This window comes from Oncorhynchus mykiss, chromosome 13 (assembly GCF_013265735.2).
Source record: "Oncorhynchus mykiss isolate Arlee chromosome 13, USDA_OmykA_1.1, whole genome shotgun sequence".
Lineage (NCBI taxonomy): Eukaryota > Metazoa > Chordata > Actinopteri > Salmoniformes > Salmonidae > Oncorhynchus > Oncorhynchus mykiss.
The window spans coordinates 9,393,249-9,408,205 of NC_048577.1; the positions used below are offsets into that span (position 1 = coordinate 9,393,249).

The 14,957-nt window shown below is 36.8% G+C and overlaps 1 protein-coding gene across 1 annotated transcript; it reads right to left on the minus strand.

Annotated features, from left to right (window-relative positions):
• Positions 1-5,828: 5,828 nt before the first annotated feature.
• LOC118936472 (amine sulfotransferase-like) lies at positions 5,829-14,098 on the minus strand. The gene is made up of 7 exons (XM_036940177.1): positions 13,791-14,098; positions 12,243-12,457; positions 11,961-12,087; positions 7,558-7,652; positions 6,937-7,025; positions 6,709-6,800; positions 5,829-6,228 (listed from the first exon to the last, which is right to left on the minus strand). The coding sequence occupies exons 1-7, from the start codon at positions 13,975-13,977 to the stop codon at positions 6,062-6,064; spliced, it is 972 nt and encodes a 323-aa protein (XP_036796072.1). The 5' UTR covers positions 13,978-14,098; the 3' UTR covers positions 5,829-6,061.
• Between the last annotated feature and the right edge of the window lie 859 nt (positions 14,099-14,957).

Here is a 14,957-nt window from a genome sequence, read left to right on the forward strand (position 1 = left end):
AGGTGATATCACATTGTTCCCTTGATTATGAATCCAGTAATTGACATAGGGGAGGAGACCAGTAACTTTATGATCCAGATTTATGAATGTACATAGAAGCAACAGTCATTTTTCGTACTTTGGTCATCATGCTTTGATCTGGTTTCCTTCAAATATCATCCAATTTCATGAAAAACATGATTTTGACTGTTCATGACCTTTAAACTAGCCAAGACCAGCAACACGAACAAACAGACTCTGCAGGTGAAAGTAGCGAGTGAAGTTACTAAACAGACTATTCTAAACAAATGAAATGTCTTACCTGTGGTGAGATGTTTTCCACACACACATAGGTACGTGTAGGCTTCTTAGACAGTGGGTCCCCACAATTCCCCACTCTTCCACTCCGAATTGCCTGAAGACACAGGGCTCTTCTCACAGACTCCATTTCCTTAAGATTCTTGTACTTTGAACAACACAGCAGCTTTATGTCCTTTTTGTTATTTCTATATAACAGAAAATCAACCACAACGTAGATTATTTTACACTGGGGGGTCAATGAGAAAGAATCATTATACAGTTCTATTAAATTATATTAAATTATAAGGTTCTATTCAATTATACATTTCTATTCCATTATACAGCTCTATTCAACACTATTCAGTGATGAATTTCTATGCAATTATACAATTACATTAAATTATACAGTTCTGTTAAACTGTATTCAATTATGAAGTTCATTTCAATTATAGAGTTCTATTAAACTGTATTCCATTATATAGTTCTATTAAACTGTATTCCATTATAGAGTTCTATTAAACTGTATTCCATTATAGAGTTCTATTAAACTGTATTCCATTATAGAGTTCTATTAAACTGTATTCCATTATAGAGTTCTATTAAACTGTATTCCATTATAGAGTTCTATTAAACTGTATTCCATTATAGAGTTCTATTAAACTGTATTCCATTATAGAGTTCTATTAAACTGTATTCAATTATAGAGTTCTATTAAACTGTATTCCATTATAGAGTTCTATTAAACTGTATTCCATTATAGAGTTCTATTAAACTGTATTCCATTATAGAGTTCTATTAAACTGTATTCCATTATAGAGTTCTATTAAACTGTATTCCATTATAGAGTTCTATTAAACTGTATTCCATTATAGAGTTCTATTAAACTGTATTCAATTATAGAGTTCTATTAAACTGTATTCCATTATAGAGTTCTATTAAACTGTATTCAATTATAGAGTTCTATTAAACTGTATTCAATTATAGAGTTCTATTAAACTGTATTCCATTATAGAGTTCTATTAAACTGTATTCCATTATAGAGTTCTATTAAACTGTATTCCATTATAGAGTTCTATTGAACTGTATTCCATTATAGAGTTCTATTAAACTGTATTCCATTATAGAGTTCTATTAAACTGTATTCCATTATAGAGTTCTATTAAACTGTATTCCATTATAGAGTTCTATTAAACTGTATTCCATTATAGAGTTCTATTAAACTGTATTCAATTATAGAGTTCTATTAAACTGTATTCAATTATAGAGTTCTATTAAACTGTATTCCATTATAGAGTTCTATTAAACTGTATTCCATTATAGAGTTCTATTAAACTGTATTCCATTATAGAGTTCTATTAAACTGTATTCAATTATAGAGTTCTATTAAACTGTATTCCATTATAGAGTTCTATTAAACTGTATTCCATTATAGAGTTCTATTAAACTGTATTCCATTATAGAGTTCTATTAAACTGTATTCCATTATAGAGTTCTATTAAACTGTATTCCATTATAGAGTTCTATTAAACTGTATTCCATTATAGAGTTCTATTAAACTGTATTCCATTATAGAGTTCTATTAAACTGTATTCCATTATAGAGTTCTATTAAACTGTATTCCATTATAGAGTTCTATTAAACTGTATTCCATTATAGAGTTCTATTAAACTGTATTCCATTATAGAGTTCTATTAAACTGTATTCCATTATAGAGTTCTATTAAACTGTATTCCATTATAGAGTTCTATTAAACTGTATTCCATTATAGAGTTCTATTAAACTGTATTCCATTATAGAGTTCTATTAAACTGTATTCCATTATAGAGTTCTATTAAACTGTATTCCATTATAGAGTTCTATTAAACTGTATTCCATTATAGAGTTCTATTAAACTGTATTCCATTATAGAGTTCTATTAAACTGTATTCCATTATAGAGTTCTATTAAACTGTATAGAGTTCTATTAAACTGTATTCCATTATAGAGTTCTATTAAACTGTATTCCATTATAGAGTTCTATTAAACTGTATTCCATTATAGAGTTCTATTAAACTGTATTCCATTATAGAGTTCTATTAAACTGTATTCCATTATAGAGTTCTATTAAACTGTATTCCATTATAGAGTTCTATTAAACTGTATTCCATTATAGAGTTCTATTAAACTGTATTCCATTATAGAGTTCTATTAAACTGTATTCCATTATAGAGTTCTATTAAACTGTATTCCATTATAGAGTTCTATTAAACTGTATTCCATTATAGAGTTCTATTAAACTGTATTCCATTATAGAGTTCTATTAAACTGTATTCCATTATAGAGTTCTATTAAACTGTATTCCATTATAGAGTTCTATTAAACTGTATTCCATTATAGAGTTCTATTAAACTGTATTCCATTATAGAGTTCTATTAAACTGTATTCCATTATAGAGTTCTATTAAACTGTATTCCATTATAGAGTTCTATTAAACTGTATTCCATTATAGAGTTCTATTAAACTGTATTCAATTATAGAGTTCTATTAAACTGTATTCCATTATATAGTTCTATTAAACTGTATTCCATTATAGAGTTCTATTAAACTGTATAGAGTTCTATTAAACTGTATTCCATTATAGAGTTCTATTAAACTGTATTCAATTATAGAGTTCTATTAAACTGTATTCCATTATATAGTTCTATTAAACTGTATTCCATTATAGAGTTCTATTAAACTGTATTCCATTATAGAGTTCTATTAAACTGTATTCCATTATAGAGTTCTATTAAACTGTATTCCATTATAGAGTTCTATTAAACTGTATTCCATTATAGAGTTCTATTAAACTGTATTCCATTATAGAGTTCTATTAAACTGTATTCCATTATAGAGTTCTATTAAACTGTATAGAGTTCTATTAAACTGTATTCCATTATAGAGTTCTATTAAACTGTATTCCATTATAGAGTTCTATTAAACTGTATTCCATTATAGAGTTCTATTAAACTGTATTCCATTATAGAGTTCTATTAAACTGTATTCCATTATAGAGTTCTATTAAACTGTATTCCATTATAGAGTTCTATTAAACTGTATTCCATTATAGAGTTATATTAAACTGTATTCAATTATACAGGTCTATTAAACTGTATTCCATTATAGAGTTCTATTAAACTGTATTCCATTATAGAGTTCTATTAAACTGTATTCCATTATAGAGTTCTATTAAACTGTATTCCATTATAGAGTTCTATTAAACTGTATTCCATTATAGAGTTCTATTAAACTGTATTCCATTATAGAGTTCTATTAAACTGTATTCCATTATAGAGTTCTATTAAACTGTATTCCATTATAGAGTTCTATTAAACTGTATTCCATTATAGAGTTCTATTAAACTGTATTCCATTATAGAGTTCTATTAAACTGTATTCCATTATAGAGTTCTATTAAACTGTATTCCATTATAGAGTTCTATTAAACTGTATTCCATTATAGAGTTCTATTAAACTGTATTCCATTATAGAGGTCTATTAAACTGTATAGAGTTCTATTAAACTGTATTCCATTATAGAGTTCTATTAAACTGTATTCCATTATAGAGTTCTATTAAACTGTATTCCATTATAGAGTTCTATTAAACTGTATAGAGTTCTATTAAACTGTATTCCATTATAGAGTTCTATTAAACTGTATTCCATTATAGAGTTCTATTAAACTGTATTCCATTGTAGAGTTCTATTAAACTGTATAGAGTTCTATTAAACTGTATTCCATTATAGAGTTCTATTAAACTGTATTCCATTATAGAGTTCTATTAAACTGTATTCCATTATAGAGTTCTATTAAACTGTATTCCATTATAGAGTTCTATTAAACTGTATTCAATTATAGAGTTCTATTAAACTGTATTCCATTATAGAGTTCTATTAAACTGTATTCCATTATAGAGTTCTATTAAACTGTATTCCATTATAGAGTTCTATTAAACTGTATTCCATTATAGAGTTCTATTAAACTGTATTCCATTATAGAGTTCTATTAAACTGTATAGAGTTCTATTAAACTGTATTCCATTATAGAGTTCTATTAAACTGTATAGAGTTCTATTAAACTGTATAGAGTTCTATTAAACTGTATTCCATTATAGAGTTCTATTAAACTGTATAGAGTTCTATTAAACTGTATTCCATTATAGAGTTCTATTAAACTGTATTCCATTATAGAGTTCTATTAAACTGTATAGAGTTCTATTAAACTGTATTCCATTATAGAGTTCTATTAAACTGTATTCCATTATAGAGTTCTATTAAACTGTATTCAATTATAGAGTTCTATTAAACTGTATTCCATTATAGAGTTCTATTAAACTGTATTCCATTATAGAGTTCTATTAAACTGTATTCCATTATAGAGTTCTATTAAACTGTATTCCATTATAGAGTTCTATTAAACTGTATTCCATTATAGAGTTCTATTAAACTGTATTCAATTATAGAGTTCTATTAAACTGTATTCCATTATAGAGTTCTATTAAACTGTATTCCATTATAGAGTTCTATTAAACTGTATTCAATTATAGAGTTCTATTAAACTGTATTCCATTATAGAGTTCTATTAAACTGTATTCCATTATAGAGTTCTATTAAACTGTATTCCATTATAGAGTTCTATTAAACTGTATTCCATTATAGAGTTCTATTAAACTGTATTCCATTATAGAGTTCTATTAAACTGTATTCCATTATAGAGTTCTATTAAACTGTATTCAATTATAGAGTTCTATTAAACTGTATTCCATTATAGAGTTCTATTAAACTGTATTCCATTATAGAGTTCTATTAAACTGTATTCCATTATAGAGTTCTATTAAACTGTATTCCATTATAGAGTTCTATTAAACTGTATTCAATTATAGAGTTCTATTAAACTGTATTCCATTATAGAGTTCTATTAAACTGTATTCCATTATAGAGTTCTATTAAACTGTATTCAATTATAGAGTTCTATTAAACTGTATTCCATTATAGAGTTCTATTAAACTGTATTCCATTATAGAGTTCTATTAAACTGTATTCAATTATAGAGTTCTATTAAACTGTATTCCATTATAGAGTTCTATTAAACTGTATTCAATTATAGAGTTCTATTAAACTGTATTCCATTATAGAGTTCTATTAAACTGTATTCAATTATAGAGTTCTATTAAACTATATTCAATTATTGAGTTCTATTAAACTATATTCAATTATAGAGTTCTATTAAACTCGATTCAATGATACAGTTCTATTAAACTTGATTAAATTATACAGTTATATTCAATTATAAGTTCTATTCAATTATGAAGTTCTATTAAATTGTACAGCTCTATTCAACTCGATTCAATTATGAAGTTCTATTAAATTGTACAGCTCTATTCAACTCGATTCAATTATGAAGTTCTATTAAATTGTACAGCTCTATTCAACTCGATTAAATTATGAAGTTCTATTAAATTGTACAGCTCTATTCAACTCGATTCAATTATGAAGTTATATTCAATTAAAACAGTTCTATTAAGTTCTATATAATTGTATAGTGACACATGTTTTATTAGATTCTACAGTGACAAATGTTTTTAATAAATCTATAGTGACAAGTGTTGTACTAGATTCCACAGTGACACATGTTTTATTAGATTCTATAGTGACAAATGGCCTGTTTTCCAAATGGCACCCATATGGCTCTGATTAAAAGTAGTGTATTATACTGTATATGGAAATAGGGTGCCATTTGGAACCCATGCATGTTCTATTCAGATTTATAGTGACAGGTGACCTCCGGGACCGATGGTTTGGGCGGCTCTGTGATGTTGGTTGATGTCCCAGGTGAACCTTAGAGACAGGTCCTTCATCTTCTCATCAAACACCTGGTCAAAGCGTTCACTCTGGGCCACCGTCAACAAGTTCTTCCAGTCTCCTATGGTACCTGTGCAGAACACACACACACACACACACACACACACACACACACACACACACACACACACACACACACACACACATATATTCAGATGAGCCAAAGTGATACAAAACTAGTGCTGATCTAGGATCAGGGCCCGTAATTATAAAGCCTCTCACAGCAGGAGTGCAGATCTAGGATCAGGGCCCGTAATTATAAAGCCTCTCACAGTAGGAGTGCTGATCTAGGATCAGGGCTCGTAATTATAAAGCCTCTCACAACAGGAGTGCTGATCTAGGATCAGGACCCACCTGTCCATATTGTCTTATCAATTATGATCTAAAAGGGAAAACTGATCCTTTATCAGCACTCCTACTGTAACTATTTGTGTGGGTATGTATGTGTGCATATGTGTGTTTGCTCATGTGTGTGTGCGTATGTATGTTTGCTCATGTGTGTGTGCGTATGTATGTTTGCTTATGTGTGTGTGCTTGCGTGTGTGTGTACCTTTCCGTAGGAAGTGTCCTTTCTCCAGAACGAGCACGTCTTTGGGCAGAAACTCATAGTTGGCTTTTGGATCCTTTTTCATGTTCTTGAACCTGTCAATCAATCAATCAATCATGAATTATCAGACAGATCATATTATATTAGTCCTCATTGAGGCTGTTCATTTTGCAGCATACACAATATACAGTCAAAAAGACAGGACAGAGCACATAAACAACAGGTTCCAACCTGGCCTTCTCAACAATGCGGTCAATGGCCGAGGGGGTCAGGTCCTTCCCGAGGAAATCACAGATATCCACCACCACTGATCTCAGGTCCTGAGAGAGAGGGGAGGGAGAGAGAGAGAGAGGAGGGAGAGAGAGAGAGAGAGATGGGTGGGTGAAGATAGAGAGAGGGAGAGGGATGGGTGGGTGAAGATAGAGAGAGAGATGGGTGGGTGGGTGAAGATAGAGGGAGAGAGAGAGAGATGGGTGGGTGGGTGGGTGGGTGGGTGGGTGGGTGAAGATAGAGAGAGAGAGATGGGTGGGTAGAGAGAGGGAGAGGGATGGGTGAAGAGAGAGAGAGAGAGGGGGAGAGGGATGGGTGAAGAGAGAGAGAGAGAGAGAGGGGGAGAGGGATGGGTGAAGAGAGAGAGAGAGGGAGGGGCAGACATTGGGTAGTTGCCCTGTATGTCATACAGCATAAAAGTGTTTCTCAGAGAGAGAGAGAGAGGGAGAAACAGACCGACTAGGAAGCAGACAGACTGCTTGAGCCTGCTTCCCAAATAGCCCCCTATTCCCTACTTAATGCACTACTGTTGACAAGAGGGACCTGGATTCCATTTAAGATGCAGAAAACCCTTTACTGTACCTTGATCATGTCCTCGTACTTGACAAAGAGAATGTCATACTGCTCTCTCTTGGTGTACCACTCACGGATGTGATCAAACCACGATCCACCCACCACTGTCAACAACACACAGACACATACGCTATTGGACAGGACTTAAAACGTCTTCAACAGTGGCTGACATTTATCCCCCAAAAAAACATATAGAAAAAGAGATGATGCGTACAAAACATATTATGGTTTATGCACATATCAACTGTGTAAAAGTTACAAAAGTGTACAGAGTAAGGAGCAGTTGATGTTACACAGTACACTTTACAGCACACGGTACACTTTACAGCACACGGTACACTTTACAGCACACGGTGCACTTTACAGCACACGGTACACTTTACAGCACACGGTACACTTTACAGCACACGGTACACTTTACAGCACACGGTACACTTTACAGCACACGGTACACTTTACAGCACACGGTGCACTTTACAGCACACGGTACACTTTACAGCACACGGTACACTTTACAGCACACGGTACACTTTACAGCACACGGTACACTTTACAGTACACGGTACACTTTACAGCACACGGTACACTTTACAGCACACGGTACACTTTACAGTACACGGTACACTTTACAGCACACAGTACTGCAACACGTTTCCACCTTACTTTTCCCTGTCGGGTACTGCTATGTGACATGTTTTGTTGGGTTCCAATTTGAAATCTACTTCCTGTCACTATGTAAGAACGTATTGATTACGCTACATGTATGATAACTGTATGTGTTTAGGGTGTCAGTGGAGGGTGAACAAGGAACTGTGCATTGAAAGTTACCGAGAGAGACAAGGAGGAGTTTGTGTCTGTTCAAACATGTCATTGTTGGTTCAGTCTGTTCAAACATGTCATCGTTAATAGATAAAGAAGGGAGGGGAAGGGAAAGGCGCTGAATAGGCAGACAGCCTAAGGAACTAGGGAGGAGTGAGGAATTTGGCTCAAGGTCAAGTCAACAGATGAAGTGAGAAGAAACCTCTGGGGGGGGGGGGGGGGGGGGGGGCAGAAGGGTTCACCCTAGGGCTGTTGAGTTATGATTTATGGTACATAATTGCCTATAATCCGAAATCAAACACATTTGAGTAACTGCCTTTGTGTGTGGATTATTATGCATACTTGGTTTGTATGTTTAGACTGATGCTCCACTCCAAAATGTCTATCCACGAGTCTGGGAGAGAACGTTGAGTCCTAGGCCATTGAGCTGTAAGACGGGTTGTCAACTGTTTAGTGAAATATGTTTTACTGCATAAACATGTTACTATCGATGTTCCTGTGCAGATTTCACTTGGTTTCCCAAATGAAGCACTGGGTAGCTGCAGGACCAGTGTTGAAGAGCCCATTGCATACAGAGTTTGGTCGGAACATCACGTGTTGTGCAGCGAGAGCATGCTCCCCCGACAGTGGTTGAAGCTTGGCGTGAAATAAGTGTTCTTGTATTTATTTCTCAGCTTCTCATATTAAATAAGCACAGCTCCGCTATGAAACCGAAGTAGCCTACCTGGCATCATTAAAAACGGACTGGCGGGAAAGCGCGCAGCCTCCATTCCCAATTACAGTGCCCGAGCCCTCTGAGACGACTCATTCCGGGGTACAGTAAGTGCTACTGTGCAGATGTTTTCTTCACTAACTAGTGAGCAACAGCAAGCACTCCTGAAAGCGACCGGAGTTTAAGGCATAGGGGTATTTGGCCTCTGTGCTGTTGCTCAAGTTGACAAAATCTAAGACAAAAAATGTGCATTTAGTTCAGTGTGGAGTAACAGGGACAGAATCAAAAGTTATGCAACTAAAACCCATTCCATTTACAATAGGTCCAGCCAGTAATCATACAGGGCTCATTCTTTATGGGAGCTGGGATAGAACCGATTTTGGGTTTGAATAATCTATGTGAAATGCCAGGGGAATGGATTCTAAAAAGTAACAAGTTAAAGTTGGCACGAGGACCAAACACTCCTCGCACGCAAAAAAAAAAAAAAAACGCTTTGGTGAGAAACTTTATTCTGTCTTATTCTGAAATAGCTTTATTGGCGAACGGTAGGAGGAGGGGTCTCGCGAGAGAGTAAAGTGGAGTTACGAGTATGAAGGAGCATTTGTAGCACATTGTGTTAAGCACCTGTATTGGGGTAGAATTACCCTCTTAATAAATGTCTGTGCATTAGTAGGATGGGCACCATAGCGCGGTAGTGGAGGGTAAACTCGAACTACCCCCGTGTCACCCTCCTTCGGCAAGTAAAGTTACGCAGAATCATGGAGGAAAAGACAGTCCAGTCATGTACTGGCGTAAATATTTAAACTCAGTGGCAAGAAGAATGCCACCGTGCCTATTCGGGTCCGTTCGTAAATTCGCTCTGACTATCTACTAAATTTCTCGTCTGAGTGTGCCAGCGCACAGAATAACGGATGAATTTACAAACGCTCAACACATGTTGAATATGGCCGGTGTCAGTAAACTTCGGCAAAAAAAGGTTAATTAAAGGTTAATTGTAGGGGCCTGCGTACTGGGAAATGCATAGCATTGAGATACCGATCTGGCATTAACATGCCACTCATGAAAGTGTAAGACAGGGACAAACCGGGGTTGTACTGAGAAAAGTTCATGCTAGAAATAGAAGATTCATATACTTTATGTTAACATTAGTAGTACATACTGTATATATTTCTCCCTTTCTGTAAATGTACATTCTGCCAAGTGTCGGTTAGTGCTAAGGTGATGGTGGTAAATTCGAGTGATAGACTAACTGAAGCACTAGGGACTGTCATTCTAAATGTGGGTTGGATAATTTATCAACAGTTGTAATTATGATGCGGAAAGGCTGTAAGGAGAGACAGAGCGCTGGCCCTCAACTGTGAGGGGAGCACAAAGGGAGGGTGCACGACTCACCCTGCAGGTAGTTTCTGAAACGAATGAATAATTTGTAAGAATCCATTGAGAACTACGGATGACATGGAGTGAGAACACCAGTAAACATGCAGCCTGGGGGGAGGGGGGGGGGGGGGGGGGGGGGGTGGACACAAGCATGAGGAGGATCCCAGCGGAAAGTCAGGATAAGGGAGAGTGGGAATCGTCATGTTGTTAAACTTCGAGTTGAACTATTTAATGATCATTTCAATATTTTGTGTTCTCTCTCTTTCCTAGTTTTCTTTTCTACTATAACTCTCTTAGGAACCCGAAAGAGGAAGAGAACGGGAATATCTCCAACAGAAATGTAATTATCGGTTGTATATAGGATGAACAATGAAAGATGGGGGGGGGGAATTACGAGGGTGATTGGTGTGGTTATAACGACGGTAAGAGGGATTTAAGCCTTGGGTGTAGACTAAGCACAATATACACAGAGGCCATAGGCCTCGGAGGCGTGAACATATTAATCAAGTGTGAAAATATGAATCATGTTTTCTTTTTATACTAATCATGTTCTCCTTTCTGTTTTATTTCTAAGCAATTTCACAGTTTATGTCATGTTGAACAGTATGGATTCAAACAAGAGGGGACTGTTGGGTGCCAATTTGAAATCAACTTATTCCTGTCACTGTATAAGACCATATTGATGACCTGTATAAGAAGTGTAGGTTGTAGTGTCAGTGGAGGGCGAACAAGGGACTGTGTGGAAAGTTACTGAGAGAGACAAGGAGGAGTTAAGAACGTTTCTGTTTGTTCCAACATGTCACTGTTACATTATAATATCCCAAGTAGGGAGGCGAAGGGTTATTACTGTTTGTTCCAACATGTCACTGTTACATTATAATATCCCAAGTAGGGAGGCGAAGGGTTATTACTGTTTGTTCCAACATGTCACTGTTACATTATAATATCCCAAGTAGGGAGGCGAAGGGTTATTACTGTTTGTTCCAACATGTCACTGTTACATTATAATATCCCAAGTAGGGAGGCGAAGGGTTATTACTGTTTGTTCCAACATGTCACTGTTACATTATAATATCCCAAGTAGGGAGGCGAAGGGTTATTACTGTTTGTTCCAACATGTCACTGTTACATTATAATATCCCAAGTAGGGAGGCGAAGGGTTATTACTGTTTGTTCCAACATGTCACTGTTACATTATAATATCCCAAGTAGGGAGGCGAAGGGTTATTACTGTTTGTTCCAACATGTCACTGTTACATTATAATATCCCAAGTAGGGAGGCGAAGGGTTATTACTGTTTGTTCCAACATGTCACTGTTACATTATAATATCCCAAGTAGGGAGGCGAAGGGTTATTACTGTTTGTTCCAACATGTCACTGTTACATTATAATATCCCAAGTAGGGAGGCGAAGGGTGATTTCTGTTTGTTAATAAGAAGCTAACAATATAATTAAAATGTTTGTCGTAATGACCTATAAGGAAAACACGTCACAATAACTTACTTTTCCCTGTCAGGTACTGGTCGAAGAAATCCTGGAAGCTGCTGGGTGTCTCCAGCTTGCTCCACACGTGACAGAAGTGGTAGTAGGACACCATGTTGTCCTTCGGGTTTCTCATCACGTACACAATCTGAACACCACAAAGGAAGAAGAGGAAGAAGAAGATGACTTTATTGTAACTTGTCACAGATACACTGGGAAGTCCTCTTTTTTCCTTTATCCCAACCCCCCTATGGTGGGCGGGCTTTACCCATTTTCTGGTCATTCTAGGCTTGGTGGTTGTACCTTGGGTCTCTTGGTGTTCAGGCTGGCGGGCAGCAGGTTTGGAGGCAGGTGGGAGATGAAGAGTCTAGGTGCGGGGCGCGGGCGCTCGGGGCGGGTGTCTGGGTACTCGAGCCAGGGCATCTTCTCCAGGTTGGTGGAGCTCTGGTCGGTGCCACTACTCTCAGGGTATGCCGCCTCCACCACCTGGACCAGGATCTGCTGGGTCCATATCGTACCTACACACACACACACACACACACACACACACATATACACACACACACATACACACACACATATACACACACACACACACACACACACATACATACACACATATACATATACACACACACACATACACACACACACACATACACACATATACACACATATACACACACACACACACATACATACACACATATACAAACACACATACATACACACATATACACACACACACACATACACACTTATACACACACATACACACATATACACACACACACACATAGACACACACACATATACACACATACACACACACACACACACACACAGACACACATATACACACATACACACACACACACACACACACAGACACACACACATATACACACATGCACACACACACACACACACACATAGACACACACACATATACACACATGCACATACACACACACACACACACACATTCCCACATATACACACACACATATACACACACACACACATACAGACATACACACATATACACACACACATACACACATATACACACACACATACACATATACACACACACAGAGGAAAGTTATTGCACTACGCCCTATATTGAGGGGTTTATATAGTATGATGTGATAATTGACGTGGAAGCTGCAGCCCTTTAACTTCCAAGACAAATGTCCTTTCATGGAAAATAAAGTTGTGTTTATTATACACACATCTTTATTGTCCCAAATGGGACATTAGTGGTGCAGTCAGGGTAAAACAACATTAAAAACAATAACCACCATCTCATTTTTGTACAATTCTATAATTGTTTATTTTACTTAGAAAGTGTGGCACAGATTGAGTAGATCAGTGGGAGGAAATCCCAGTTAATCCATTGTTGGATTTGAATTTAATTGAGCAAAATGTGACACCTCTGAAAAGGGTACGAGGACTTTCACTAAGCGATCGGTGAATCTCAAACCAACCCCTTGCTCTTACCAACAACATCACATGCTGAGAGGAAACTTATAGGGTGACTTCCAAAGAGTGGCGAGGGTATCAATAAACCCATCAACGTTGGAACACACTTGTGACTTGAATGATGCAATTTTGTTCCACCTTTAAGTGAATAAACAAACATGGAATTCAAATGAACGAGTTCCATCTGTCATTTTACAAGATACGAACCTCCGTAATAGATGACATTTTAATTTGGGAGGTGGTTAATTTATTACTGTACAGGAAACCGGTCCGTACCGGAAAATTTGTGGCAAAAGCTTCGGCTGGTGAATCTCTCTATTGTTTTTATCATCATTTTTACCACACCAAACACAAACACAAACTCACCTGATTTGGGATAGGAGACGAGGAAAATGTCCGTTTCTTGAATCTCAAAGCTCTGGAGGGAGTCGATGTACTGGGGGTCGGTCTCTCCCACAGTAAAGTTGTACCCTCTGTGTGTGAACAGGTAGGGACTCAACAGGTCCAGCCCTTCCACTGATGGCGGAGAGGTGTGGTCTGGAGAGTGAAACATGACGACAGTTGGCTAGACAATGGTGAGGAATGAGAGCAGCAGAATCTGTTATATCCAGGTCTTTCTACTCTTCAGGTTGGAGGAGGAGGAGAAAAGAGGAGGGATAGAAGGACGTTTACAGGTCTGTCTACACTTCAGGTTGGAGGAGGAGGAGAAAAGAGGAGGGGTAGAAGGACGTTTACAGGTCTGTCTACACTTCAGGTTGGAGGAGGAGGAGAAAAGAGGAGGGACAGAAGGACCTTTAAATATCTGTCTGTGCCTATTATATACTTTCTGAAAGTGTGCATCTGTCAAATTGGCTCATTAATTCCATAAATCACCATCCACCAACCTTATAATACCAGTAATACCAGTAACATGGCCTGAAGACATTGCTTGCATTGCTTGGACAAAAGGAACACCTACGTGAGAATGCTGTTCATTGACTACAGCTCAGCATTCCACAACATAGTGTCCTTAAAGGTCATCACTAAGCTAAGGACCCTGGGACTGAACACCTCTGCAATGTTTAGATACTACTTGTAGGTGATGGGCGGAGATATGGAGACTTTATATTTTTCAAACCGATATCGATATCATATCTGTTTGAATGAATGATATTGCTGATACTGTGTGGACTTTACTTCCACAGCTTTTTGAATTGGAGACAACTTCTTTCTGATTGTTCTGATTGAGGCTGGAACGAGTGCGCTGAGAGTCGGGAAGCAAGGTCAGCGAGTGTTTTAATAAATAAATAAAACAAGAAACACGTACCACAAACAACGCACCGTCATGGAAACAGTCAGTAACACCTGGGGAAAGAACTAGGGGGAGGGACAGACACAGCGAAGATAATCAAGGAGGTGCTGGAGTCCAGATGAGTGTCATGAGGCGCAGGTGCGCGAGACGATGGTGACAGGTGTCAGGGATAATCAGCAGCCTGATGACCTAGAGGCTGGGAGGGAGGATGCACTACCGTTCAAAAGTGTGGGGTCATTTAG

Excerpts from the sequence above, each read along its gene's own strand:
- LOC118936472 (XM_036940177.1), bottom strand. The coding sequence starts at position 13,977 with ATGTTTCACTCTCCAGACCACACCTCTCCGCCATCAGTGGAAGGGCTG. Across the intron at positions 12,458-13,790 it reads CGTCTCCTATCCCAAATCAG|GTACGATATGGACCCAGCAG; the intron begins GTGAGTTTGTGT and ends GTGTGTGTGTAG. Across the intron at positions 7,653-11,960 it reads CCAGTACCTGACAGGGAAAA|TGGTGGGTGGATCGTGGTTT; the intron begins GTAAGTTATTGT and ends TGTTGTTGACAG.